The sequence below is a fragment of the Camellia sinensis genome, chromosome 11 (genome assembly GCF_055761805.1).
Source record: "Camellia sinensis isolate YWXY chromosome 11, ASM5576180v1, whole genome shotgun sequence".
NCBI lineage: Eukaryota > Viridiplantae > Streptophyta > Magnoliopsida > Ericales > Theaceae > Camellia > Camellia sinensis.
Window position 1 is genome coordinate 96132812 of NC_138971.1, and position 25638 is coordinate 96158449.

Consider the following 25638-nt stretch of genomic DNA (forward strand, 5'->3'; position numbering starts at 1 on the left):
ATGTAATTTTACATTTTGAAAAATCCAATTTTATTTCTGAAAAATTAAACCAAAATATGTAAGTGATTACTCTTTTATATAATTTTCATTTTAATAGAACCTTTCGATTCATAAGAAAAAAAAGAATAACTAAATAATTCACAACATCATATTTTGGGATTTATCTGTGTGTTTGGTTTGAGTTTTTTTGATTAAGTTTTTTGAAAACTAAGATTTTCGTATTTTTTTTGTTTTTAGTAGGTATTTTTAAAATTTTAAACATTTTTTACTTTTTTAGATGCATCTTACTTAGATATATCTAAAAAAGTAAAAAATTATGATAAAATATTTTAAAAAATTAATAAATACATAAAAATATAAAAAATGTACTGAATTCTTGTATTTTTTTGTATTTTTGATATTTAGTGAACTTTTATAAGATTTTTTTCGTAATTTTTTTACTTTTTAGGTATATTTATGTTAGGTATGTCTAAAAATTAAAAAGATTGCATAAAATATTTAAAAAAATTCAGTAAAAACAAAAGAAAACACGAAAAACAAAAAGTAAAATTTTTTAAAAAATATTTTTAAAAAACTCTAACCAAGCAAATGGTTTAGTATTTCGTCCTTTCTTTTAATGATTTTAATTATTAATATTATAAAATTTATCTCTTTGTAATTATTTTTACAAATAGGAACTGGACTGTAATTTTCCCATCAAACTTCAACCCACCATCAACCTAAAACGTTGTCGTTTTTGCGCACTAAATTACTAAATCCCTCGTATCCTCGCCGCCGGCGGAGCCCCCTGTCTTAAACCGTCGTTTTCCCCAGTAAAGGCATCCCATCTCAACGCACTCACCCACTTGGAATTGCGAAGTTAGGGTTTGAATTTTGTGCTACCATCTTGTTCCAATGACGATTGACGCGACTTCATCGGTTTGCAATTTGGGGGTTTTGGAGTCCCTAACCGCTGATGATATCAATGAAATTATGGAGAGCTGGAAAGGCTTCTGTTTGGCCACTGAAGCTCTGCTGAATGGCAATGCTGCTCATCTTTCGTTTGGTTCCAACTTGGCTTCTCATGCTCACACTCTCTCCAACCACGGCCTCGACTCTTTACTGCAACAACACTTCTTTTGCTCCCTAGAGGTATTCTTCTTACTTACCATTCATTTGTTCAATATTTCTACTGCTCAATCTCTTTTTTTTAAAAAAAAAAAAAATAAATTATTACATATAATATCCATCTTCAACCTTGGCCTAACATAACCTCAAGTCTCGGGCTAACCACTTTGTGCACTATGCCAAATGTAATGTGTTCCCAAATACATATTAATGTGTACTAATTGAACGTTATTTAATATCCGTCTTCATTTGTTTTTCTACTTATTTAAGGCTTGCAATGGAGCAATACTTGTATTTTTATAGTCTAGTGCTATTTGTTTTGGTTCAGGAAAATTTTGAGAAGAATGGAGCATCAAAGTTTTGGCAGCATTTTGATGCTTACAGTGATGTTGCTGCTCTAGAAATGAGCATGGACCCTGTATGTACACGTGACGCTTCAATGCGCTATATTTAATTAACTTTGGTCATTTAGGGGGAAAAAAAAAAAGGCATTATGGATAAAGTTCTTAATATGCTTCTGGATTTCATATGTTGCCTCTTTATTCACTAACTCATTCATTAAATGTTCTGTTGTTCATAAATACAATATTTGATTTTCTCTATATAGTATGATTCGGATTGTTAATAGAGGTGACTAACCTCCAAAGTTCCCTTCAAGTAATCTATGAATTTACTTTTTTTCACAGAAAGTTCCTCAGCTAGACCAAAGATTAGCATTTGTACCATAAGGGCATGTTTCATTAGTAGGATTATATAGCATATGATTGGAATTGTTAGTCCATGGACTCACAATCCCATGTTTGATTGTCAATTTTATTAACCAGATTAGACGTATGGTGGACATTCAATACAATGAAATTGGGGAGTTTTAATATTGAAATGGGCGGGGATCATAATTTCAGGTATAAAAGAAAAAATACAAAATGAATATATAATAAATGGTTATCTTATTAAATTTAATTGGATAAATAATCCTATACTAATTCATGGGATTATTAATCCTTTCACTATTAATCCTGCTACTCAAATAGGGCCTAAAAACTGTAATTCTGCACATTGAAAGTACAAATGAGCTATTTATTAAGAGTTTTGATAGCTTTCTTTTGCTTCATTCATATGATATTACAGATTTCTTGAATGCTTATGTATTGCTCTGTTATAATTGTTTGGTGACTTCTTCTGGACAAGCGTGAACTGATTCAAATATCTACTAATTCGGACTATATTTCAATGACAAAAGGTTGGACTTTTCTCTTGTTGTTTTAGCGTCAATGCATTGCTATTACATATGGGCACACACAAGTGGGCAGTGGGCACATGCTACTGCACATTCATTTTATGTGGATTTTAAGGAAATCATTTTAGTGATTGGTTACCGTGGAAGGAGACTGTTTGCCCACTTGTCTTTGGGTTTTTAAATGACAGATGGCATGTAGTTATCTTTAAAATGCAGAATTGGGGTTTAGCGTAAATTGATTTTGGCTGCATAAACAGTTGCCAAACAATGGGTCTGTGATTTGAGGGCTCAGATCTAAATCCATGAATGTAATGCTACCTAACAGAATATATACATACATACATATATATATATATATATATATATATATATTACAGTAACCCAATTTCTCAATGCTTTGAGGGCGAGAAGGTGAGAGGCTAACTTCTTTGGAAAAATGTGTCTCATTACTTGGTTTGTTTGTGATTTACTTCCTTCATGATTACTTTATAACTAATCTGCTTTAAAATGTTTTGTTCATGCTTAACTCTTCAACTATAGTAGTCTACTTTACTCTTTATGAAATTCTTGTTGCAAATGGCAAAATCCATCTAAACTTGATCTTTATCTATCATTTGAGGAAAAAAGAGGGGAGAGAGAGAGAGAAGACGCTTTTGTATTGGACATACTTAAGTATAATTTATTCTCAATTTCTTTTCAAGTGAGGGAGATTCCATTGTTGGGCACATTTGTCAACATGGTTCTATTATTATTGCCAATAATTTTCATTAATACTGTTTTGCTGTTTTATATATTCATTTCTCAAATATGCTTTGTTTTATTTCACAATTTAATGGCAGGTGACTTTGCAGTCTCTGGACTTTAATTATCCCTCTTCTTCTGTTTTGCTGTACTGGTCTTTAAGCCAAAATATCCATTTATGCTGGGGGCCGAGAGTTTTTTCTTTTTCTTTTATTTTACATTTTTGATATATTATGAAAATTAATACGTGTAGTTAATTAATGGCCTTGATTTTCTTCATTTTTCGATCATATATGAATCCTGAAAAAACTTTCAAAGGGTCCTTCAATAGGGTTAGTCAAATAGTTCTGGTTGTTTACTATTGAGCAGGATGATAACCTTACTGTTTGTTAAAAGTCAGTATGGTTGTCTACTTCAACATATATATTGCTGCACGGTGAAGTAGTGTGGGCTCCCCTGTTTGGAGGGAGATTGTTGCAGGACTTGAAGTTTGGGGAGACCTTTTTGGGCTTCAAGTTATCTATTTGGGAGGGGAGAGGCTATCTTGTCATGGCAAGTAGGAATGGAGTGTGTACAGTGATATCTTTCTATAAATGTTCGGGTGGTTAGGGGAATTTGTCTTTCCTTTTGAAGCATATTGAGGCCAGGCTTCAGGTGACCTCTTTGCTTTGTCAGCAGCCTGAGAAGTTTTTTGATGGTTGATAATTTGAGACCAATGGTTAAAGTTATTATGGTATGGTGTTGCAAGTATAAGGGTTAAGACCTAGGGAATTATGGAGCTTGGACTTTTCTTATTTTTGGGGTTTCATGGGTGATGCAATGTGTTGCTTGCTTGTGAGTTGTTTTTGGTTCGTGGGGAGGGATGTCCCGATTGGAGAGGAGGAAGGCATGGGAGAGAGTCCCATTGTGTTTGATTTGCCGTTTATAGAGGGAGGGACTGGAATTTTTGAGGATACTAAATAGTAGAAAACGAAGGCAGTAATGCTGACAACATTGTTTTACTCTGTTTTTTTTTTGTCTATTGGATGCATTTTCTTTTCCTCTGGATTTTTTTGTGATGTTTTTTTGGGGGATCTTATGTTCCTGTAGATATAGAGGCATTTTATAGCTGTATGGTTTGCCTGTACTTGGGTTGTGCTCATTGTTTGGTGCCCTTTGGTGAAATATAATTGCTTATGAAAAGAGTCCAGCTTAATTTTCTTTACTGTTGCTGAATGCTTTTAAGCTGTGTTTGGATCATGGATTTGTGTAGGGATTTGAAAAAGGAAAGGAAAATGTGAGGGAAATGGAGAAAGAATTAGCTTAGATTTCATTCACATTTCTCTCACCTTTTGTTTCCCTTTCCAGATCCTTACCCAGATCCATGATCCAAACATGGCTTTAGGACATCAAAATCGCCTAGTGAAGGTAAACCTATTTCTTCATTTTTGGTTCCAGACTTGCATCACATTTATAAGATGCCTCTTATTTCTGTTGTTCTTGGAAACTTTTTGGTTTCTTTAACACTTCTGTGCCAATCAGATTGCAGTTCGTTACTTCTTTTAATGATATTACGATCCCCCTTAATGTTGAAACAGATTCTTAAGGATAGGGTTCAGCAAGAGTTATGTAAAGCTCTGGAAGAGATATCATTTGAAAAACAGTATCAAGAGAAGTGCCTATTAATGCTAATTCGTGCCTTACAGTCGAACAAAGATATTGCGCTAGATAAAAGACAAAGCCCAGATGCTGAAAGACTCCATCTGTTGTCTAAATATCAATTAATAGTGTCTTCAGTTCTCATGGCTACTCTTCCTCGGCATTTTCCTGGTATGAGTTTCTAGATATGTTCGTTATGAACTTGTAAATAAACATTATTGAACATTAGATATTTTATGACTGACTCTCTTGTAATCTTCAGTTATTCTCTCGAAGTGTTAATGAAAAGAGAACGGTGATGAAATTGTAACTATGTTTTCAATTCACTATGTTTTCACTTCCTATTCACAAGAATTTAGCTATATACAAGCCAAGCTTGTTTCTAAATCCTTCAATGGGGAAGTCTAAGGTTGAAATACCTGAAATTAACTCTTTCTAGTAGATGTACTTCTTAGGGTTCTTGATAAAAATGATACGTCTATGTTGTAGATATTGGTGTTTCTGTCTATGTGTATCATGGCCATTTTAAATGTCAATTAACTTGTCAGAAGACATTCGCGCACATGCACTTGTGCAAATTTGAAGTTCTACTATCTTTTTGATTCTCTCTCACTCTCTCTCTCTATATATATAAACATATACATATTATATCTACTTCTATATATAAAAGGCGGACTTAATGTATCTCATCTTTGTTTATTTAACCATAGTGGGACCTACAATGTTTATGGATATTTGCCCTTTGTGCTTTCTATTTAATTTATTTAAATCCCACCCGCCGCCCAAATTAATGAACAGATTCCTCCGCATATTTGTTTATTTAACAGTTGTGGGACCCACAATGTTAATGAGAGAGAAATACATGAGAGAAATGAGAGAGAATTTGTGCCAGAGAATTATTTCATTTATATGACACCACCAAGCTAGCAAATTGGATCCCTTCACATCTTTGTTTATCTTACAGTTGTGGGACTCACAATGTTTAATGCGATGTGGAATATGTGAATATCCTTGATACCTTTTGCTATGTTACATAGAATCGAGTATGGGTGTCGGGTGCGGGTATGTCACGTATGTGTTTAAGTGCTTTGCATTCATCTAAAAGTCAAGTCATGGACACTAGGATGGTTATAGTCCATATTTGTTAAATAATTGTTTTTTTCTTTTTAAGGGAAAATGATGTTTACAAACTATAATGCTTCTATGAAATGATAGTATTTGTGATCTTTGTAGTAGATAAATATCTGGTAAGTGGAAAAATATGTGCAATTGGTTCAGTCTTTGGTCCATGAATACAAACACGAATGCTATGTTCTGTCGCAGACATTCCTGCTCCCAGAATCTGAATGTGCATTATTTGAATGACTAACTTCTTTAGTTTCCTGTCATTGGTTTATTACTTTTATCCTTTGCCTAGTGTAAAAGTTTGGAGGAACTTAAAAAAATTAAAATAAAAATTATGGGCGAACTTTGTTTGTGTTCCATTCAAATTCCTTCCATGCCAATCATTCGTTTATCACAGTTGCGTTATATGTTATTTTATAATTCCAAAATTCGTTAGCGATCAGCATGTTTCCATGCCTCATTGGCTGCTGCAGTTTTTTGACATGGGGGTTAAATGTTTTACTCCATTCTTTGAATTTGGTTTTCCTTATTGAAGGTCTTTCTTGAAAGCGTTATGTACATGATACATATGCAAGCCAAGATGTATCTGGGACTTGTTAATAATGTTTCTATATGTCTTATAATGATTTTAGAGATACTCCACTGGTATTTTAAGGGAAGGCTGGAGGAGTTGAGTATAATTATGGCTGAAGATTGTGAAGATGATAATGAATCACGAGGTAATGATGACATGGACCTAGATGAAAAAAATAAACTCCCCTACAGAACAGGTGACATGGGTGTTGATGAATTTTATCATCGGAAATTGGCGAACAGCAAACTAGTGAAGAACATTGGAATGGTTGTGCGTGATCTTAGAAGTCTTGGATTTACATCTATGACTGAAGATGCCTATGCTTCTGCTATACTTCTGCTTTTGAAGGTTTGTATGTTTTGCACATATCAAATTCCCTTCATCCATTGTTTGCTCTAGCTTATCTTATCTACGATGGGATTGGGGAAAGTGAAGGAAAGTGTATGACTTCCCCTTTTTGGGTGTTCATCAAAATAGGAAGGGGAGGGGTTTTGAGGGATGGTCAAACCCTTTTGACTCCACTTTTGTTTATCTCTAAAATTATTAGATTTTGGAGGGGAAGTGAAGGAGAGTTTGTGATTACCAACTATGAAGCATGGGCATGGACATGTGAGACGACACGGGCACGACATGGACATGCTGATACATCAATTTTTAAAAAATACAAGACACGATACATGGAGGGACACAAAATATATGATTTTTTTTTTTTTTTTGTTATATGTTATATGTTATATATATGAATATTTCATTCAAAGCTTATAAAAATGCAACATAATACTAATTCTTAAAGGTTAAAGAAGGGATTAATAGATATAAATCTATATTATTTTTCATTTATCAATGTAAGTGAGTTTGTCCAAGCTTATAATGTATTTCATGTGTGTTAGACACATGTGAGGAAGTGTCTGATGAATGTTGGTGTCGAGCACCTGTGAGGAAGTGTCCAATGAGTGTTGGTGTCGAACACTTGTTGGACACGGACACAACATGGACACAGACCTTCTTAGAAGTGTCCAAGCTTTTTAGATTACATATTTTGCCCCCATTTCTAACAAAGGGTTAATGCCAATTATACCCTCTTCTACTCACTAAAATAAGATATCCGTCCCTTCTCTCCCCCTCCCTCCCCCTCTCTCCCAAACAATATTGCTTCAGTTCCCTTCCTTTACCCTCTCTTCATTATCCAAAAAAGAGGAAGAGTAACCATTCCCTTCCCTTCTCTTTATTTCCCTTCGCCGCCTACCTACACTTGATTTCCCTTTCCCTTCACTTCTGTCCAAACATACTGAAATGTATAGATCCAGTGATCTCTTCTGTATTAATCCACTTTAGTTTTTTGAACTTGGTGGCTAGCACTACAGCTTCTCAATTACATGTCACTGTTTTTTTCTTTTACTTGTAGTTTGTATTTCTGTGTTATGTGACATTTCTGAAAAATTCATTATTTTTCAATTTTCATGGCAGGCTAAAGTTCACAATCTGGCTGGTGATGACTATAGGAGTTCTGTTTTGGAGTCCATTAAAGGATGGATACAGGTTATTCTCATGTGCCATCCCACTATTTTCTTTTTTTCAAAAATAGTACTGGTCTTAAAAACTTTATTCGATTGTATTTTATACTCTCTAGATAGGATATTTCAACTTTGCACTTTGTGTGAGTTGTGATGATGTGGTTTGGCTTTATATACCAAGTTGCTGATGCATGCTTGGCTACTCTGGTATTTCAACTTTGGTATGATGATTCAGTTGTTGAAATGCCCTTCCATATACAGGGCATCATTTGCAGAATAGCCTAGCAGTTATCCTGGTACCTGGCTGGCACATTGCATCGATCAGACTCAGATGGTATTTGATTTGCTGGAATGGTTTTGGGCAGGAATGGAATGGCTATTCTTCTAAATTGGTGAATGGTGATTTCATTTTGAATGCACATTCCTTTCCTTTTTACAAAACCAAACATGGGAATGGGTGTTTTGATGGAATGACCATTCCATTCGAGGCTTTCCAGCCTTCATATCAGTGAATCAAACACTACCTCAATGTTTTAATTTCACTTACACTTACATTACTTTTACCTTAAGAAGAACTACTGGAATTGGCCTACTGTGTTTTTTTCTTCTCCCAGTGTTATGCTAAATCTGCAAATTATGCATTACATAATGAACAATATCGTATGCACGATTTCTGTTCACTTTTCTTAGTTTCCATCTTGTTATTATGGATAACATTTTGTGCTAACAAGTGAATAGCTTCTAATATTGAGAATTCTCCAAAAAAAGCTTCTAATATTGAGAGGTATCTGAACAGGCTGTGCCTCTGCAGTTCTTGCATGCACTTCTTGCTTATCTTGGTGAGTCCATCAGTTATGATAGCCCTTCTTCGGATCTGAAATCACCGTTGGCATCACACCCATCCTCATGCTATGCTGGAGTAGACAATCCCTCAGAAGGACTCATTAGATGGCAGTTGCGGCTAGAGTATTTTGCTTATGAAACATTGCAAGACTTGAGAACTGCCAAACTTTTCGAGATTATTGTGGACTATCCTGACAGGTAGTTCTTTATGCATTCTTAACTTGACGTAAATAAACTCTAGTAATGTCAGTAGCTGAGCAGTTGCTTTGTTCTTTAGTTAGTTGAGGTTTGGTGTAGACGCGAATTGCAGTGACAAATTCAATATAATCAGTGGTTGCTATATCTTTAGAGTCTGAATTGCGTATCAATTTTTGGCATAGCAAGCTGGAAAGCTTGAAATGCTCTAGCTGCTGTCATGTTAATATAATTGATGTTTCCAACATGCATTCATACTGATGTGTTGCTCTGAAAAGTAGTTGGTATGCCCAAATTATTTCTTGTTCAATAAGCAAATTAATTATAGTTTAATTCCATTGTTGTAGAGCATATGGATTGGGCAAGAAGGGGTACTGTTTAAGATGCTTGAGCTGCTGTTGGTGCACATTCCATGTATAGAACTTTTGTATACAGAAATCAATCCTGCAGTTTGTCTTGGAGGAATGAACTGGTTTCTTTAAAGCTATTCAACGAGTTGTAGAAGCAAAAGAAGAAAAATAATAGATACAAATAAATGAAGTCTTACTAACCTCCATATCAAAAAACAAGAAGTGTTATAAACCGTCTAATACATTTTCTTTTAAAAGAGAATCAATATGTGGAATGGAACACATTGGTGTTCGTACAAGGTCTTCATGGGCATTAACTTGATACATTCACAATGGTTATTAACTTTTCAGCTCTCCTGCTATCGAAGACTTGAAACAATGCCTTGAATATACCGGACAACATTCAAAGCTGGTTGATTCATTTATTTCTGCACTAAGATATCGCTTACTTACAGCCGGTGCCTCAACCAATGATATATTGCATCAGTATGTTTCAACGGTTAAAGCACTTCGGACGATAGACCCTGCAGGTGTTTTTCTTGAAGCAGTTAGTGAACCAATAAGGGAGTACCTGAAGGGGAGGAAAGACACAGTTAAATGCATTGTGACCATGCTCACTGATGGGACAGGTGGGAATTCCAATGGACCTGGAAATACCGGGGATAGCCTTCTAGAAGAATTAAATAGAGATGAAGAAAGTCAAGAAAACACTGGTGTGGATGATGATATCAACACTGATATCAAGCAGGCATGGATCAATGCTGAACGGTATGTGTATGTTAATTTGGCATAAATGAAATGGATTTAATTTTAAGATCATAATTGAAGATGAGCAGATGTTATAATTGTTGCTTACCATATTTGAAAATTGACATATTCTAAATGAAATAACCCTTTCAGCTGGGAGCCTGACCCTGTAGAGGCGGATCCCTTGAAAGGTAGCCGGAATCGAAGGAAGGTTGACATACTTGGTATGGTTGTCAGCATCATCGGTTCAAAGGACCAGCTAGTTAATGAATATCGTGTTATGCTAGCTGAAAAGCTTCTAAACAAATCTGACTATGATATAGATGCAGAAATACGCACTTTGGAACTTCTCAAGGTATACTGTCTATGTATAGAAATCTAATAACTCAGTTAGTTTTGCACGAGTGTACTGGCTGCAGTTGATGATTGGGTTCTTTAATATTCTATTGCATTCGGCTTTTAATATATCTCAATGTTCAAGTTTGTGTTGTTATTTTCCAGATACATTTTGGAGAGAGCAGCATGCAAAGGTGTGAAATAATGCTTAATGATCTGATTGATTCAAAGAGGACTAACGCAAATATAAAAGCAACTATAAATCATCCATCTCAATCAGGTTTTCTCTTTAGACACATTTATTTAATTTGTCATAAGCAGGTATTCTTTAACTATTATTATTATAATTATTGTTATTATTTTATTTTATTTTTATATGAAAAAAGAGAGTATGTGTTAAGAGAAGCCTTAGTGTCTGCTCTTGCAATCTTGACATAGACCATATTTACCATTTCTTATACATATTTTTCTGAAGCTATGATAGTAACTTTTGATAATTGATTTATAGGAGCTGAGGCCTTGGGGGAAAATGAGGTGTCTCTGGATATTCTTAATGCTACTATTATATCTTCAAATTTCTGGCCGCCTATCCAGGTATGAAAGAAGAATATTTTTCTTTATCAAGACCTGCACTTCATGGAAAGCAATAGTTGGGGAAAAAAAAAAAATTAAATAAAGCGCATTAATACTTTGATACATCTAGAGTTCTCTTGCTAGGAGAGATTTTTGTTTTTCTATCATGATCCTATTTATTTATTTTTGTATAAATCATAATTTATTATTAGGATTTCTGTCAAAGAACCAGCTCTATATCTGATTTTATGCAAGTGGCATGGACACTTCTAGAGAGTAGTGTGGCTCCGACATGTCAGTCATCTCCACATCATCCCCCTATAAGTTAGCCAGCTCCATGTGACAGCCTCATAAGGTGACACGTGGGCCAGTGCTTCCACATATTCTCCTGGACAATCAAAATAAATGTACTAAGGCATACACAGGGCTCACTCAAGATACCCGTTACCTATCACTGATTGCCTGTCTCCACTTGAGCGATCACTTATAACCGCTGGCTTGATCTCCATTGATTGACTTAGAGATCATTAAGCTACTCCCAACTGATCCATCATGATTTACAAGCGAATCTCCAACCTATTCTTGGTCTCAGAACAAGTCAACCTAGGCTGGGGTAGGGCACAGGATTTTCTATTGGAGGATCACCAGAGGATTTGTAGCTTGGAGGTTAGAGTTGAGAAATGTAAAAATTACTGTGCCTATCTCTCTTTTATGGCTTCACCTTGACTTGTCTTAGGACAAGAGGGGATTTGAGCATGACAAATGACACTTTGAGGACATCTTCATGTCTATGAACAAAGCTAAAAGCATTTTTACTTTGATTATGATTATGGCAATGTTGAACGCTAAGAGTATGTGAATGAAGATATCAAATCAGGATTTATGTTCCCTGACTCTAACCAATCACACCTTGGTTTCCTTATGCATGAAACATGAATATTGCACTTACATAACAGAATTTTAAGAAGATATAAAAGAGAAAGCCCTTATGCAGAAAAATCAAATTAGACTAATCTCCAGCCAATTACGGTATGACTTGATTCCTACAATTTCTGTAAGCATGGAGTTCTCACCCAGTTGTCTTTCAGGTGCCTTGATGTAAAATTAAGAAACTAATGATCATACAAACTTCCCTTCGCTAGGTTCAGTTGAGTGATAAATGAAAACCTTGTGGGAAAAAACCATTAGATTCACATTGTCAAAAAGCAGTGAACATGTGCTATTCTCCCCTTGCTTGATAAACAAGATGTGATTTGCATGTGAGGAAACAAGACATGCTTCATTATATTAGGTAGTGTCACGCTCCGATTTTTTTGTGTGTGGCTTTTTCCTCTCTAAAACCCTAGGATGAATTAAACAAAGGATCATTTTCTCTCTCTCCAAGTGTAACCAATGTCTTCAAAGTGAAGAACAATTAAGCGTCTCATTGGACCTTAATCCAACTTTAAATCAATGGCCAAGATTTCATCTTATACAGTTATACACACTTATACAAGTACACTTACACAAAACTAGCTTAGTTAGCACAAGCATTAAGGTGGTCTTTCTACTTTCATGAGTGTGCAAGTAAAGTACCTAGTTTAAGGAAAGGTGCCAAAAGGGGAAAAATGTGAGCACATGAGAGCTTGCAAGAGATAGGTTCAGCCAAGCCTCGTAGGGGATGCCAAAATGCAAGTAAAATGCATTATTTGGGGTTTTGGACTTTTCTCCAAAACCCTAGCTCAAAACTGTATAGTTTGTATACATAAATTATACGTTTTATGTATTAGGGATGACTAAAATAAATAAAATACACATAAATAACACAAAATTATTAATTATCAGGCCTAGAGAATCCATCTCTCGGATCTCATGTCAGTTCGGGCTCAGGTGCATGCAAATTGAGACAATTGTTGCATGAAATTCATAGGGATGATTAAAATAAATGAACTACACATAAGCAACACAGAATTAATAATTATCAGGCCTAGAGAATCCATCTCTCGAATCTCATGTTAGTTCGAGCTCGGGTGCATGCAAATGGAGACAATTGTTGTACTACCATTCTCAACATGCAGTAAATTCTATTTGAACAGGATTGATCATATGATCATATTAGCATCGTACATTGAGCCCGAAGGGTTTGTCGCTCGGGTCTTGGGTTGGCTCAAGAGTCCATGCACGTAAATCGAGACGACTGATCGTGTGGAAAAATTAATTGACGAAGTTCTAAACTGAAGTATCAAGGACTCCGTTGGGGACTTTATTATAATTATTCTAAGTTATTTGGGCCTCTAACACAATAACTAAATGTTCAAATTTGCTCTCTCATTACAACCTCCCAACCTTAGGGAATTTCAACACCAAAATTAAACTACGGCCAAGGAAAGCACAAACACAACAAACAACATACGACTAAGGTACAACCAACTCAAAAGTGAATCTTTGACTCTTGTTCCCAAAGTGGACGACTCAATATCCAGGCAAAACTAAATAAGTGCAAACTTAACCAGACTAATCACTTCAAAAATAATTTGACAGGTTCGAAAATGTTACAGTTTAACATATGGTTTTAAAACACATACAAATCACCTAAGCATGCGAAACCTCTATCATGAAACAGTTTAAACCAAAATGCATCATCATTCAATTTAATTAGATATGTGTGTGAGAATATTAGGTTTATAAGTTCTTTCCCTTCGTGCTCACTTGTTGTTCAAAGTCCTCTCTGCTTCGTGGTCTTCTCATTCAACCTCACTTTGGTCTTCTCCGAAATCGTGACAGCTTTCTGGTACCTGGTTTGAAGTCGCGACTCTTGTCTGGGTTTGAGGGATCTCTCTCTCTCTCCCTCTTGCTACCTCTGTTTTGCTTTGGATCCTCGCTTAACTTGTCTGGTTCTCTCTCTGGCTGTGTCGATCGAAGCTACATCTTCTTATCTGATCTCTGGTTTCTATTCTCTAAACACGAAGCACTCTCTGTCTTCGTGTTTGATATCTAATCTCAGCCCATCAAGTCTTTGACCCATATGTGCTAGCTTTTGGGTTATTACAGTTTTACCCCTAAGATATTTTGAGTTATTACACTTTGCCCCATCAGTTCTCTTTTCTTTTTTTTTTCTGGTTCATTACTATGTTGGAAGATAAAGTTCAAGCTATTAAATGCAAACTTACTCGTGACAACTATACTTATTGGTCTAGTGTTATGAAAAATTTTCTTCTCGGTCAGAAAAAATGGAGATATATTTCTAGTTCTGTTCCTCGTCCATTGGACCAAAACAAGAAGGATATATGACTTCCTGTGACACTTGAGATTGTGATAATGCCCAAGTTTTGACTTGATTCCATAATTTTGTGGATGACTGTATTGGGATGATGTGAACACTTAAGCATATGAACAAATAAGAACATAGGCATGTTATCACCTAAATGTGCAATTCAACACTTAGAAAAACATACTTAGGCCTTTCTACACTTAGAAAATCTCAACTTATATACAATTTCTGGCATGAATCACACACATGTAGAAAATCCTTATGCTGTCCCATCCAAATAGTGAACTTAGTCACTTCCCACAGTCTTGGGTATTCGAACCCAGTTAAGCTCTAATACCATGTTATCACACCCTGATTTTTGTGTGTGGCGTTTTCCTCTCTCCAAAACCCTAGGATGAAGTAAATAAAGGACCCTTTTCTCTCTCTCCATGTGTAACCCATAGTGAAGACCTATGAAGTATGGACATGCCAAAATGGAAGCCGTGGGTGTCAGATACGAGGACACGTACGGGACACGCTAGGTGGCGTGTCCCTTTAATTTAATTTATTTTTTTGCAAGGGACACGGCGGGGACACGCGTGTCCAAATCTGGACGCACCATGGGATCATCTTCTGAGGGCTTCGATCATCTTCAATCGTCTTCGTCTCTGTTCTCTCTCTCTCTCTTCAATTTCTGAGGGTTTCGTCTCTTGAGGGCTTCAATCATCTTTGATCGTCTTCATCTCTGTTCTCTCTCTCTCTCTTTCTCTCTGTGTGCATATAATTTACTTTATATAAGATAATTGATCATATATAATATATATAATATAATTTATCTTATATAATGTATATAATAAAATTTATAAATTATAATTTTTATCATGTATAATAAAATATCTAATTGTTATTTCTTAAAATATCATATATAATAATAATTTTTGTAAATTATTATTTCTTAACTTTTTAACATATAATAAATAAAATAAATCATCCAATTATTTAAAAGAAATCTAATTAAATCATATATAATAAAAAAAATTATAAAATAAAATATCTAATTTTTCTTTTTATTTATTTTAACATATTTTATTATTCCTTATTTGTTATATTTTTTTTATTTATAATATATATATATATATCAATTAAAAATAAAAAAATAAATTAACAATAGCACATTATTTATAAAATATAATAAATAAATAAAATAATTAATGTGTATTAAAATAAAAACATTTATAAAAAAATTAAAAAATTTGCCATGTCCCCTGCCGTGTCTGTGTCCCAAGTTTTTAGAAATTGCCGTGTTTCGTTTCCGTGTTCGTGTCTGTATGTGTGTCCGTGTCGGTGTCGGTGTCCGTGCTTCATAGGTGAAGACCAATTAAGTCTCTCATTAGACATTAATCCAACTTTAAATCAATGGCCTAGATTTGATCTTAGGTAGGACAAAACAATCATAGCCCCTTTATTTTGAATTCCATACAATTATACGCACACATACACATATAAGTACACTTACACAAAAGTAACTTAGTTTGCACAAGCATTAATGTGGTCTTTCTACTTTCATGAGTGCGTAAGTAAAGTACCTAGTTTAAGTAAGGAAAGGTGCCAAAATGGGAAAAAGATGAGCACATGAAAGCTTGCAAGAGATAGGTTCAGCCAAGCCTTGTAGGGGATGCCAAAATGTAAGTAAAATGCACTATTTGGGGTTTTGGACTTCTCTCCAAAACCCTAGCTCAAAACTGTATAGTTTGGATACATAAATTATACGTTTTATGTATTAGAATTGCATAAAATTCATAGGGATGACTAAAATAAATAAAATACACATAAACAACACAAAATTAATAATTATCAGGCCCAAAGATCCATCTCTCGGATCTCATGTCAGTTTGAGCCCGGGTGCATGCAAATCGAGACAATTGTTACACTACCTTTCTTAACATGCAATTAAATTCTATTTGAACAAGATTGACCATCCTGAAGGGTTTGTCCCTCGGGTCTCGGGTTGGCTCAAGAGTCCATGCACGTAAATTGAGATGATTGATTGCGTAGAAAAATTAATCGGCGAAGTTCTAAGCTGAAGAACCATGACTCCGTTGAGGATTTTATTATAATTATTCTAAGTTATTTGGGCCTCCAACACAATAATTAAAAGTTCAAATTTGCGATCATTATAGGTTGTGTTACATGGACTCGCCACTTTAGGGCAGAGTACCTGTGTTGACATGACACGACATGGGTGCGGTTGTGAGATTTGTGTTGGACTTGGCATGGTTTTCTCGGACACAACTGACATGAGAGAAGAGTGAGGAAGGATTGTTGAGAAACTTTAAGTGGTAGTAGGAGTCTGATCATCACTCTTGATTGAGAGAGAAATGCGAATCTGATGCGAGAAGTAACTGATCGCGATCTCAAGCTCTTATCCTTACTCTCAATCTTGATTTGTCTGTCCATCTTTTCTCAATCTCAATCTCGTCTTCTTTCTCTCGATCGATCTCGTCTCCTCTCTCGATCGATCTCCTCTTCTTCTCTCTCGACCTCGATCAATTGATCTCTTGTTCTCTCTCAATTGATCTCCTACTCCTCTTCCCTCTCTCTCTCTCTCTCTCCTTTTTAACAATTTTATCAAAATAAATTTATTTGATAAAAAAAATCTAAAGTAAAATATTTTAACTGATGATTTTTTATAAATAAATAAGATTAAAACATTTCATATAGTATAAAATTTATAGACATTAAATATAAAAATTATATTTATATTTAATGTACATAAATTACCGGCCTGTCAATTGATTGTTGGGAGAAGCTACACAAAAATGTTTGCATGTATGAAAGGGAGCAAACAATGTCCTTGCTCCTTTTTATAAACTACAGGATTAAAAAAAATATAAAATTTTGCCATATTGAAACTGGGAAACAGTTAAATTGAGACTCGGATGGGAAATGCAAACTGCTAAAACTTCCATAGTGCAGGTCAAAGTTCCTGCTGCATTCAGTTGTCATGTAGGAATAAGCAGGGGCAGTCTGGACAGGGCATACAGATGAAAAAACGTTGTGCTGGAGAAGTTTCAGTTTTCCATATTGCATTGTGGGATCACTTCTTTTGAATATTGAATCACAAATAATTGCCATGCAATTTCAACTAGTCTGTGTTCACAGTTTTGTTCTGTTGTGAGGTTTAGTAAAGGTCACAAGTTCAAGTCTGTTTGATGGCTTATGTCCACCATTATGAATGCCTTTTCCTTTGTGCCACTTTATGTGTGGCTTCTTGCCTATAGATTTTGGCATTTTGGCTATAAAGAAATCAGAAAACTTAAAACCTTGTTCTATAGAGTTTGTGTTAGAATTGATGTATTATTGATTGATATATATTGATATCTATTACAATGATTCATGATTCCTATATATAGAAGAGAGGATGTGGGAAGAGAATAGGTGAGTGTGTAGTAGGTATGGAGTAGGTGAGGAGTAGGTGGAGAGTAGGTGAAGTAGGTGAGTGTGTAGTAGGTGGTAGTGGTAGGTGTGTAGTAGGTGAATTTTAACAGCCCCCCGCAAACTGAAGGGGGATAGGAACTAACCAACTTGAGTTTGGAGAGAGTAACAAAACAAGAAAATACATAAAAATAAAAGAGGATAGGAGACACTGTATGGTCGTGTCAGACCATTGGTGAAGACACTGGATGGTGGTGTTATAACGTTGTAGAGGACACTGTATGGTGGTGTCATAACGTTGTAGAGGACACTGTATGGGGGTGTCATAACGTTGTAGAGGACACTGTATGGTGGTGTCATAACGGTGTAGAGGACACTGTATGGTGGTGTCATAACGGTGTAGAGGACACCGGATGGCGGTGTCAAACCGATGTAGAAGACAGTTTATGGGGTCATGTCGGACCGTTGTAGCAGACAATGTTGTGACAGTTTACGGAGTCTTGCTGGACCCTTGTAGAAACTAACCGGAATCAATGTCGGGACAGTTTACAGAGTCTTGTCGGACCCATGAAGGAGCTAACCGGAATCAATGTCGGGACAGTTTACAAAGTCTTGTCGGACCCATGAAGGAGCTAACCGGAATCAATGTCGGGACAGTTTACAGAGTCTTGTCGGACCCCTAAAAAGTCGCACCCTCAAAAGGTGTGCCCAATCTGTCAAAAAATGCGTGCCATCAAAAGGCGTGCCCAATCCATAAAAAGGCGTGCCATCAAAAGGCGTGCCATCAAAAGACGGGCCATCAAAAGGCGCGCCCATGTTGTCGGCGAGCGCCGAGAGGCGCATGATGCGCATGTCTGCCTCGGCTATTTAACCAAGGTTGAGGCGGAGGCTGTGCAAACCAGTCTGAAACCGCCGAAAATCCTTTGAAAAAACTCTTCCGTTTCTGAGAAAGAGATTCTGGAACACTTTGTTGCCATTCTGTAACCAACCATTCTCTGAAACACTCAGCAACCCATAACATGGCCTCGTCTTCCCGTTCAGCTACCCAGAATATGGCCTCTTCGTCCCGTGGTCTGCTCACTCTCTTTCCCGACCTCAACGAGTCAACAAGAGAGATAACTGGTGCGGTGGCCAGTGAACCTCAACCAAGCGCCTCTGGTTTTGCTCCGTTGAACTTTCCGATGCGGTCGGTGGATCAAAAAATGGCGGTGCAAACTGATATTGAGGCCAATCAGTATACTTTGAAGTCATGTGTGGAAACCATGACGGCGGTCACAAACTTGTCGCACCGGCTGCAGAGTAGGACAAATGAGGTGCAGCAGTTAAACGCCCAACTAGCTCTGCTCCAACGCATGTATAAGGATGCGCGAGCAGAGATAAGTGTGCTAAAGGCGGAAAACAAGGAGCTGAAGCGGAAGGCCACCGTGATGTTCCGATTTGGAGGTCCGCCATACACTGCAGTGGAGGAGTATGGGGGAGTGAACGTGCTCGGTGGAGTGGGAAACACGGAGGCGACACCGTCAAGGGCCGCCCAGGACGGAGGCAAGAAGAAGAGACCGGCGGCAGAGTAGAGAAGAAAATCCCCGCCTGTGAATGTGGTTGTTTTGTGTGGTTTTTTTTTTTTTTTTTTTTTTTTGGGAGTGTTGTGTTGAAAAAATAAAAATAAAATGAAAGAAAACAAGGGAGAAAGAAAATAGATAAAAAAATATTTATAGATGGATTATATGAAAAATATCAGTGTGATTGTTTCAAAAATAAAGTGGGGGTATTTAAAAAGGAGGAAAAATGATTTGGGAAACAATAAATAAAAAATAAGTGATTTTAAAATCAAATGGAGGAGAGTTTGAGTAATAGAATATAATAAAAAAGAGATATATATATATATATATATATATATATAAAATAAAGAAGGTGGGGAACAACATGATAAGGGTGTATTTTAAAATGATAAATAAAAGAAAGTTGAAGACAACATGATACCGGTGTGTATGGATGTGATAATGAGAGTGAAACAAACTTGGTGAGTGTGATTAAATAAATAAAAGAAGAATGGGTGTGCTTTGTTGTATTGGAATATTTTTCTTTATCAATCTTCCCGCTATGCAAGACAAGTTGATTGAAAGTGGTGGGAAGAAAAAGTGAAAAGAAATGATGGGTGATAAAATAAAATATAAAATCAGTGGGTTGGTGGGTTGGTGGAAGAAAAGTTTAAAATAAATGGGTGGAAATATTAAAATAAAGGTGGGTGTTTGGTGTTTGGAGCTTTAACAGCCTGTGGAGCATGGTTTAGAGAAGAGAAACCCACCCAACTTCTCTCTCTCGGGTTGGTTCTCCACACACAACACACAGCAGTTCATGCACACATTCACACAGAGCCACAACACATACACAGCAGTTCATTTTCAGTCAAGTCGCTTGTGATCATCTTTAAATGCAAGAGATATTGCAGCAGAGGGCTTAGATTTGTTGCCAGATTTTGATGTGCAACAACAGCAGCTCCTAAATGAATTATCCCGTCTCTCTCAGCCGGGCTTAGAATGCAAGAGATATTGCAGCAGAGGGCTTAGATTTGTTGCCAACAACAGCAGCTCCTAAATGAATTATCCCGTCTCTCTCAGCCGGGCTTAGATTTGTTGGTCTCGTGTAGCTATGACAACACCATCAAGGATTGAGCAGAAGAGTTCTCCGGTGACTGAGCGAGAGCAGCATGGCGGAGTTCTCCGGCGAGCTCGGTGGCGGCAGAAACAAAGGGGCAGGAACAAAATTGGACTGTCTGATCATGAATCAACGCAGATCGTCAAGTGAGTATGTGTAGAAAACTCCAGTGGGCAGCGAAGGCAAGATTGCCGGCCGACTGCCCGCCGGCGAGAAAGAAATATAGGCCTAAATCTTATAGCTCTGATACCATGTTAGAATTGATGTATTATTGATTGATATATATTGATATCTATTACAATGATTCATGATTCCTATATAGAGAAGAGGGTGAGTGGGAAGAGAATAGGTGAGTGTGTAGTAGGTATGGAGTAGGTGAGGAGTAGGTGGAGAGTAGGTGAAGTAGGTGAGTGTGTAGTAGGTGGTAGTGGTAGGTGTGTAGTAGGTGAATTTTAACAGTTTGAAACGAGCATATCAAGTCCTTTGTCTTACACATGTCCATGCAGTTTTTTGGGGACAAAGCTAGATTTCGTCTTTTGGGGGGCCAAGGACATGTCTATAAAAAAAATTGCAACTAATAATACTAGCTATATTTGGTCTATCAAAATAAAAAATAACAGTGTGTTTGGTTTCAGTTTTCTGAAAACTGAGTTTTTTGTTTTTTATGTTCTTTTTTTTGTTTTTAGTGAATATTTTTAAAATTTTAAGTAATTTTTTTACTTTTTTAGATGCACCTTACTTAGATGTATCAAAAATAGTAAAATATTTGTGAAAAATATTTTAAAAAATTAATAAATATACAAAAATACGAAAATGTACTGAATTTTTGTATTTTTTGGTATTTAATGTATTTTTTAAAGATTTTTTTTACAAATATTATACTTTTTAAGTGTATTTATGTTAGGTGTGTCTAAAATTTTTTTTAAAAAAATGCTTAAAATATTAAAAAAATTTCATTGAAAACATTGAAATACGAAAAATAAAAAAGTAAAATTTTTTGAAAACTGTTTTCTGAAAATTGGAACCAAACAAGCATTTCTAAAACCAATGGAACTAACTAAATTTATAATGATGAAGAAAAAAACAATGAAAGAATGAAAAAAGGAAAGCAGAATCATTTTGTTTCCTTTGACAGAGAAAAAGGAAGGAAATTAATGCATGCTGGAAACCCCCTTTTCTTGGAAGGGGGGCCATTTTTTTGTAAAAAATTTCTGAGTCTTTGGTGTGTACACTATGCAATAAGGGGTTCCTCAAGGTCAGGGGTGGCCATGGTCCCCCTTGGCCCTAGTGTGCCTTCATCGTTGCAGTTTGTGTATTTTGAGGTTGAGTAAAAGTCAATTTATCAAGGATAAGCTATGAAGCTCTATCTATAACAATTATACATTTAGGTTCCTCGCCCTTGGTGAGCATGCTACTATGGGACGCTTCAAGGAGTTTAAAGCACCTCAAGATCCTGGTTCATTATAGTTTAATGCAAATATCATAAGTATTTTGCATTCTATGTGATATATGACAAACTTATGTTTATATAGGTCTCTTTTGGTATGTTAATTTCAAAACGATGCTTATTCTTGTATGAAAATATGTTATACTCTCCCAGAAAATATATATATACACTCTTATGTGAAATTCTTACCTCACCTGTGTTGAACTCAGAATTAAATGGCAAGCACTATTAATTTCATTCTCATATTTTTGGTCTTTCATTTTGTTTGGAATAATTTCGTTGATGGTTTGTAAACAAGGTTAGTTGAATTGTGAATAACCTTGAAGAGAATCGCAGGACGAAGCACTTAACTTACCTGAACCTGTGGACCAACTGCTTAGTGATTATGCTAAAAGGTTCAATGAAATCAAGACCCCTCGTAAGCTGCTATGGAAGAAAAATCTTGGCACAGTCAAGGTTCGGCCCTTAAAAAATTTCATATTTCTTTCAAACATGAGCTTCTGTTGATATTTTGTTTCAGTGCTTGAATTAGGAAAACAAAGAAGTTATGGCCTTGATGAAATGACATTGACTATTTTTCTCATTGCCATGCTATTTTAGTTGGAATTGGAATTTGAAGATAGATCCCTACAATTCACAGTCACTCCTGTACATGCCTCAATCATTATGCACTTTCAAGATCAAACAAGGTAGTCTTGAGAATCAATTCAATATGTTTATGTTATTCATTTATGGTGAGTTGATGAACCTATGTTTTGTCCTTCCAGGTGGACCTCAAAGAATCTTGCAGCTGCTATTGGGTTACCTGTTGATGTACTTAATAGGAGAATAAATTTCTGGATAAGCAAAGTTAGTTCCATTTGTTCCAACCCACCATGCAATTTGCTTGTATCCTTTTATTGAAATCTTTTCTTTTCTTTTCTTTTTTGGTCTGATTACTGATGGAAAATTGGCAATACCTTTAATCTCTCTTTTAGAACTATAAGCCTCTCCCTCATATGAGCCTTTACTTGTGAAATCATAAGTTAAACTTGCCATCATCTAGGTCTCTAGGTTTTCAGTTTTTTTTTTTTTTGGGCCACTGATGGAAAATTGGCAATACCTTTAATCTCTCTTTTAGAACTATAAGCCTCTCCCTCATATGACCCTTTACTTGTGAAATCATAAGTTAAACTTGCCATCATCCAGGTCTCTAGGTTTTCAGCATTTTTTTTAACTAACATAAATGCATTTGGAACTTTCTATACTTAAGCTGCCATATCCCTGCCATTTCCTTGCTTTGAGTTGTTTTATTTCTTTAGCTATTATCAGCCTCATTGTGGCCAATACTGTATATGGTATCATTTTAAATATTACCCTTTCACCTATTGATTGCTCAAGTAGGTTCAAAATTTTGTATTTTATATAAAAATATAGACTAGAATCTTACTTGCAAACTATTGATTTGAGCCTGTTTGTTTCCTTAGGGAATTATTTCAGAATCATTGGAAGCAGATTCTAATGACCACATATTTGCCTTGGTGGATGGAACGATTGACACTAGCAGGAGTGGCGCAAACAGTGGAGGTTGCGAGGAGCTGTTAGTGGTTGATGAGGATGGAGAGAGATCAGTGGCTTCTGTTGAGGATCAACTACGCAAAGAAATGACTGTGTATGAGGTAGGTTGATTTAATATTGTTGCGTATTAGAGTAACTATGCATGTTAATGAGGTTTAGATCTTTTGAAATAACTCCATCGTGATTGCAAATTGTGGTAGCATCTACATATTTCTTTTAACGTCACTAGTGTTTGTACATGTGCATTGCACATGAATTGTCTTTTGGTTTTTCTTTTTATTGGCTGCTTTCAAGTGTGAGCTGCCTGCCTCTACACAAAACACAGTGAATGAAAAAAAAAGAAAAAGATGTTAACAAATACGGAACAAGTTCTTGTAGACAGTATCATGCTGACAACATTGATACTGTTTGAAGATTTATTCATTTCTAACAAAGTATTGGTCAGAGTTTTTTATTTTTATTTTTTATTTATTTATTTATTTTTAAAACTTCCACACAAATCATATGCATGTTTGTGTAAAAACTAATTTTTTTTTTCATTTTTTTAAGAATATGGTTCATAAGAATAATTTTAGGTAGGAATGAAATGATAATTCATTGACCTCTTAGGTAGTATTTGGTTAGCTGGAATGGAGTGGAATGAATATTCATTTCATCAAAATATTCGTTCTCATATTTATTTATTAAAAAATATATTACAAATGAAATCATCATTCCATAGAAGAGCTTAAGGAATGAACATTCCATTCCATTTTCTCTCATTCTAATGAACCAAATAGAGCATTAATGGAATGACAATTCATCGACTTCTTAATGAAATAACCACTCTCCTAAATTATTGAATGATTATTCCATTTTCGATGTAAATTACTTTGTTTTTAACCAAACCAAACATGGGAAAGGAAATTCAGAAAAAATGAGCATTCCATTCCATCCCCATTCTATTGACCCAAACACTGATCTGTTTGGTAACATTTATGTTTACAACTTTCTATTTATATTTACAAAAATTTTAAAGACTAAAAACAAAAACTCATTTGGTATCTATTTTTGTTTTTGAAAACTTAGTAAACAGTTTATAAAATGTACTAAATATTTGTTTAGGAAAAAGTTGGTTTTTTTGTTTGTTTTTTTTTTTACCCCCTATGATGACCACCCACCACTGTTCCCAACAACCATTGGCCACCTCCACCTATGGCTATTGTCACCAGTGATCTCTAACAGCCACTGACAACCATCATCTCCTATTGAAGGCCACCACCTTTGGCCACCCCTCTTGCCCAGAGTCCACCTTCGACCACCACCTTAGCTAGCCAATCACCATCTCCGGTTGTCGGCCACCACCTTCGGTAGCTGATCATCATCTCCAACCAGTGGCAACCACCTTTGGCCACTACTTACGGTGGCCAGCAACCATCTCCAGCCACACATAAGCCTCAGGCAAAATCAATGTCACTCTGAACTCTGTCTAATAATGAAAGTGTAAGCTATCATGTTCTTCACCTAGAAGGAGATCTTGGTTTGATGTGGTGATGAGGGTGACAGAAGAATAAATTCAATAAAACTTTTCACAAGTAGGGAAGCTGTAGATTCTCTCTCTCTCTCTCTCTCTCTCTGTGGTTTTTTTATTTTGCAATCAAAGAAAGAATAATCTGACAAGAAAAGTTAACATTAAGACTGCCTATCACTTGTAGAAAAAACAGGTGGCCAGCATCTCTCTTGGCTGGGACAGAAACAGCCTTCAGGCTTGTTTGTTACCTAATTGTCAACTATTCTGAAACTCTTGCATTTAGAAATGGAGAAAACCAATTACTATTTTTCTTAAATATTTGAGAACAGCACCATGGACTAGTAATTTTCATAATAATTAAATGTATTATGGTTCATGTGTATCTCTGAAGGCTTGTAAGTCATATTTTTTCCTGCATTCTTCTAAATGGACTTTTGGTTTGGTTGTAGAAATTTATCACGGGGATGCTAACAAATTTTGGCAGCATGGCATTGGATCGAATTCATAATACTCTCAAGGTAGTAAAGGTTTTGCTTAGGTCTCAAATTTTGATTTAGATGAGAACAGTATCGTCACGTAAGTTACTTACATGACAACTATTGCTGCAGATGTTTTGTGTAGCTGATCCTCCTTATGACAAATCACTGCAACAGTTGCAAACCTTCTTATCCGGTCTAATTGCAGAAGAGAAATTAGAGCTAAGAGGTGGAATGTACTTTTTAAAGAAGTGATGAACTGATGGAATTGTGAGAATATTATGTTAATTATGGAAATATATTAGATTGATTGTATATTTTGTTTGTCAGCATCTACAGTCTGGTTTTA

General features: G+C 35.8%; 1 protein-coding gene across 4 annotated transcripts; it reads left to right on the forward strand.

Annotated features, from left to right (window-relative positions):
- The first annotated feature begins 649 nt into the window (after positions 1-649).
- APC2 (anaphase-promoting complex/cyclosome 2) lies at positions 650-25638 on the forward strand. 4 transcript variants are annotated; one of them, XM_028206477.2, is made up of 17 exons: positions 699-1131; positions 1436-1525; positions 4433-4492; positions 4663-4894; positions 6481-6770; positions 7890-7961; positions 8733-8977; positions 9676-10092; positions 10225-10426; positions 10573-10687; positions 10916-11001; positions 22083-22202; positions 22347-22435; positions 22514-22595; positions 23213-23404; positions 25263-25331; positions 25422-25638. In XM_028206477.2, the coding sequence occupies exons 1-17, from the start codon at positions 895-897 to the stop codon at positions 25542-25544; spliced, it is 2721 nt and encodes a 906-aa protein (XP_028062278.2). In that variant the 5' UTR covers positions 699-894; the 3' UTR covers positions 25545-25638. The 4 variants fall into 4 exon arrangements, with proteins under 4 accessions (XP_028062279.2, XP_028062278.2, XP_028062280.2 ...); XM_028206478.2 differs by lacking the exon at positions 4433-4492 and having other exon boundaries at positions 650-1131; XM_028206479.2 differs by lacking the exons at positions 1436-1525; positions 4433-4492 and having other exon boundaries at positions 733-1131.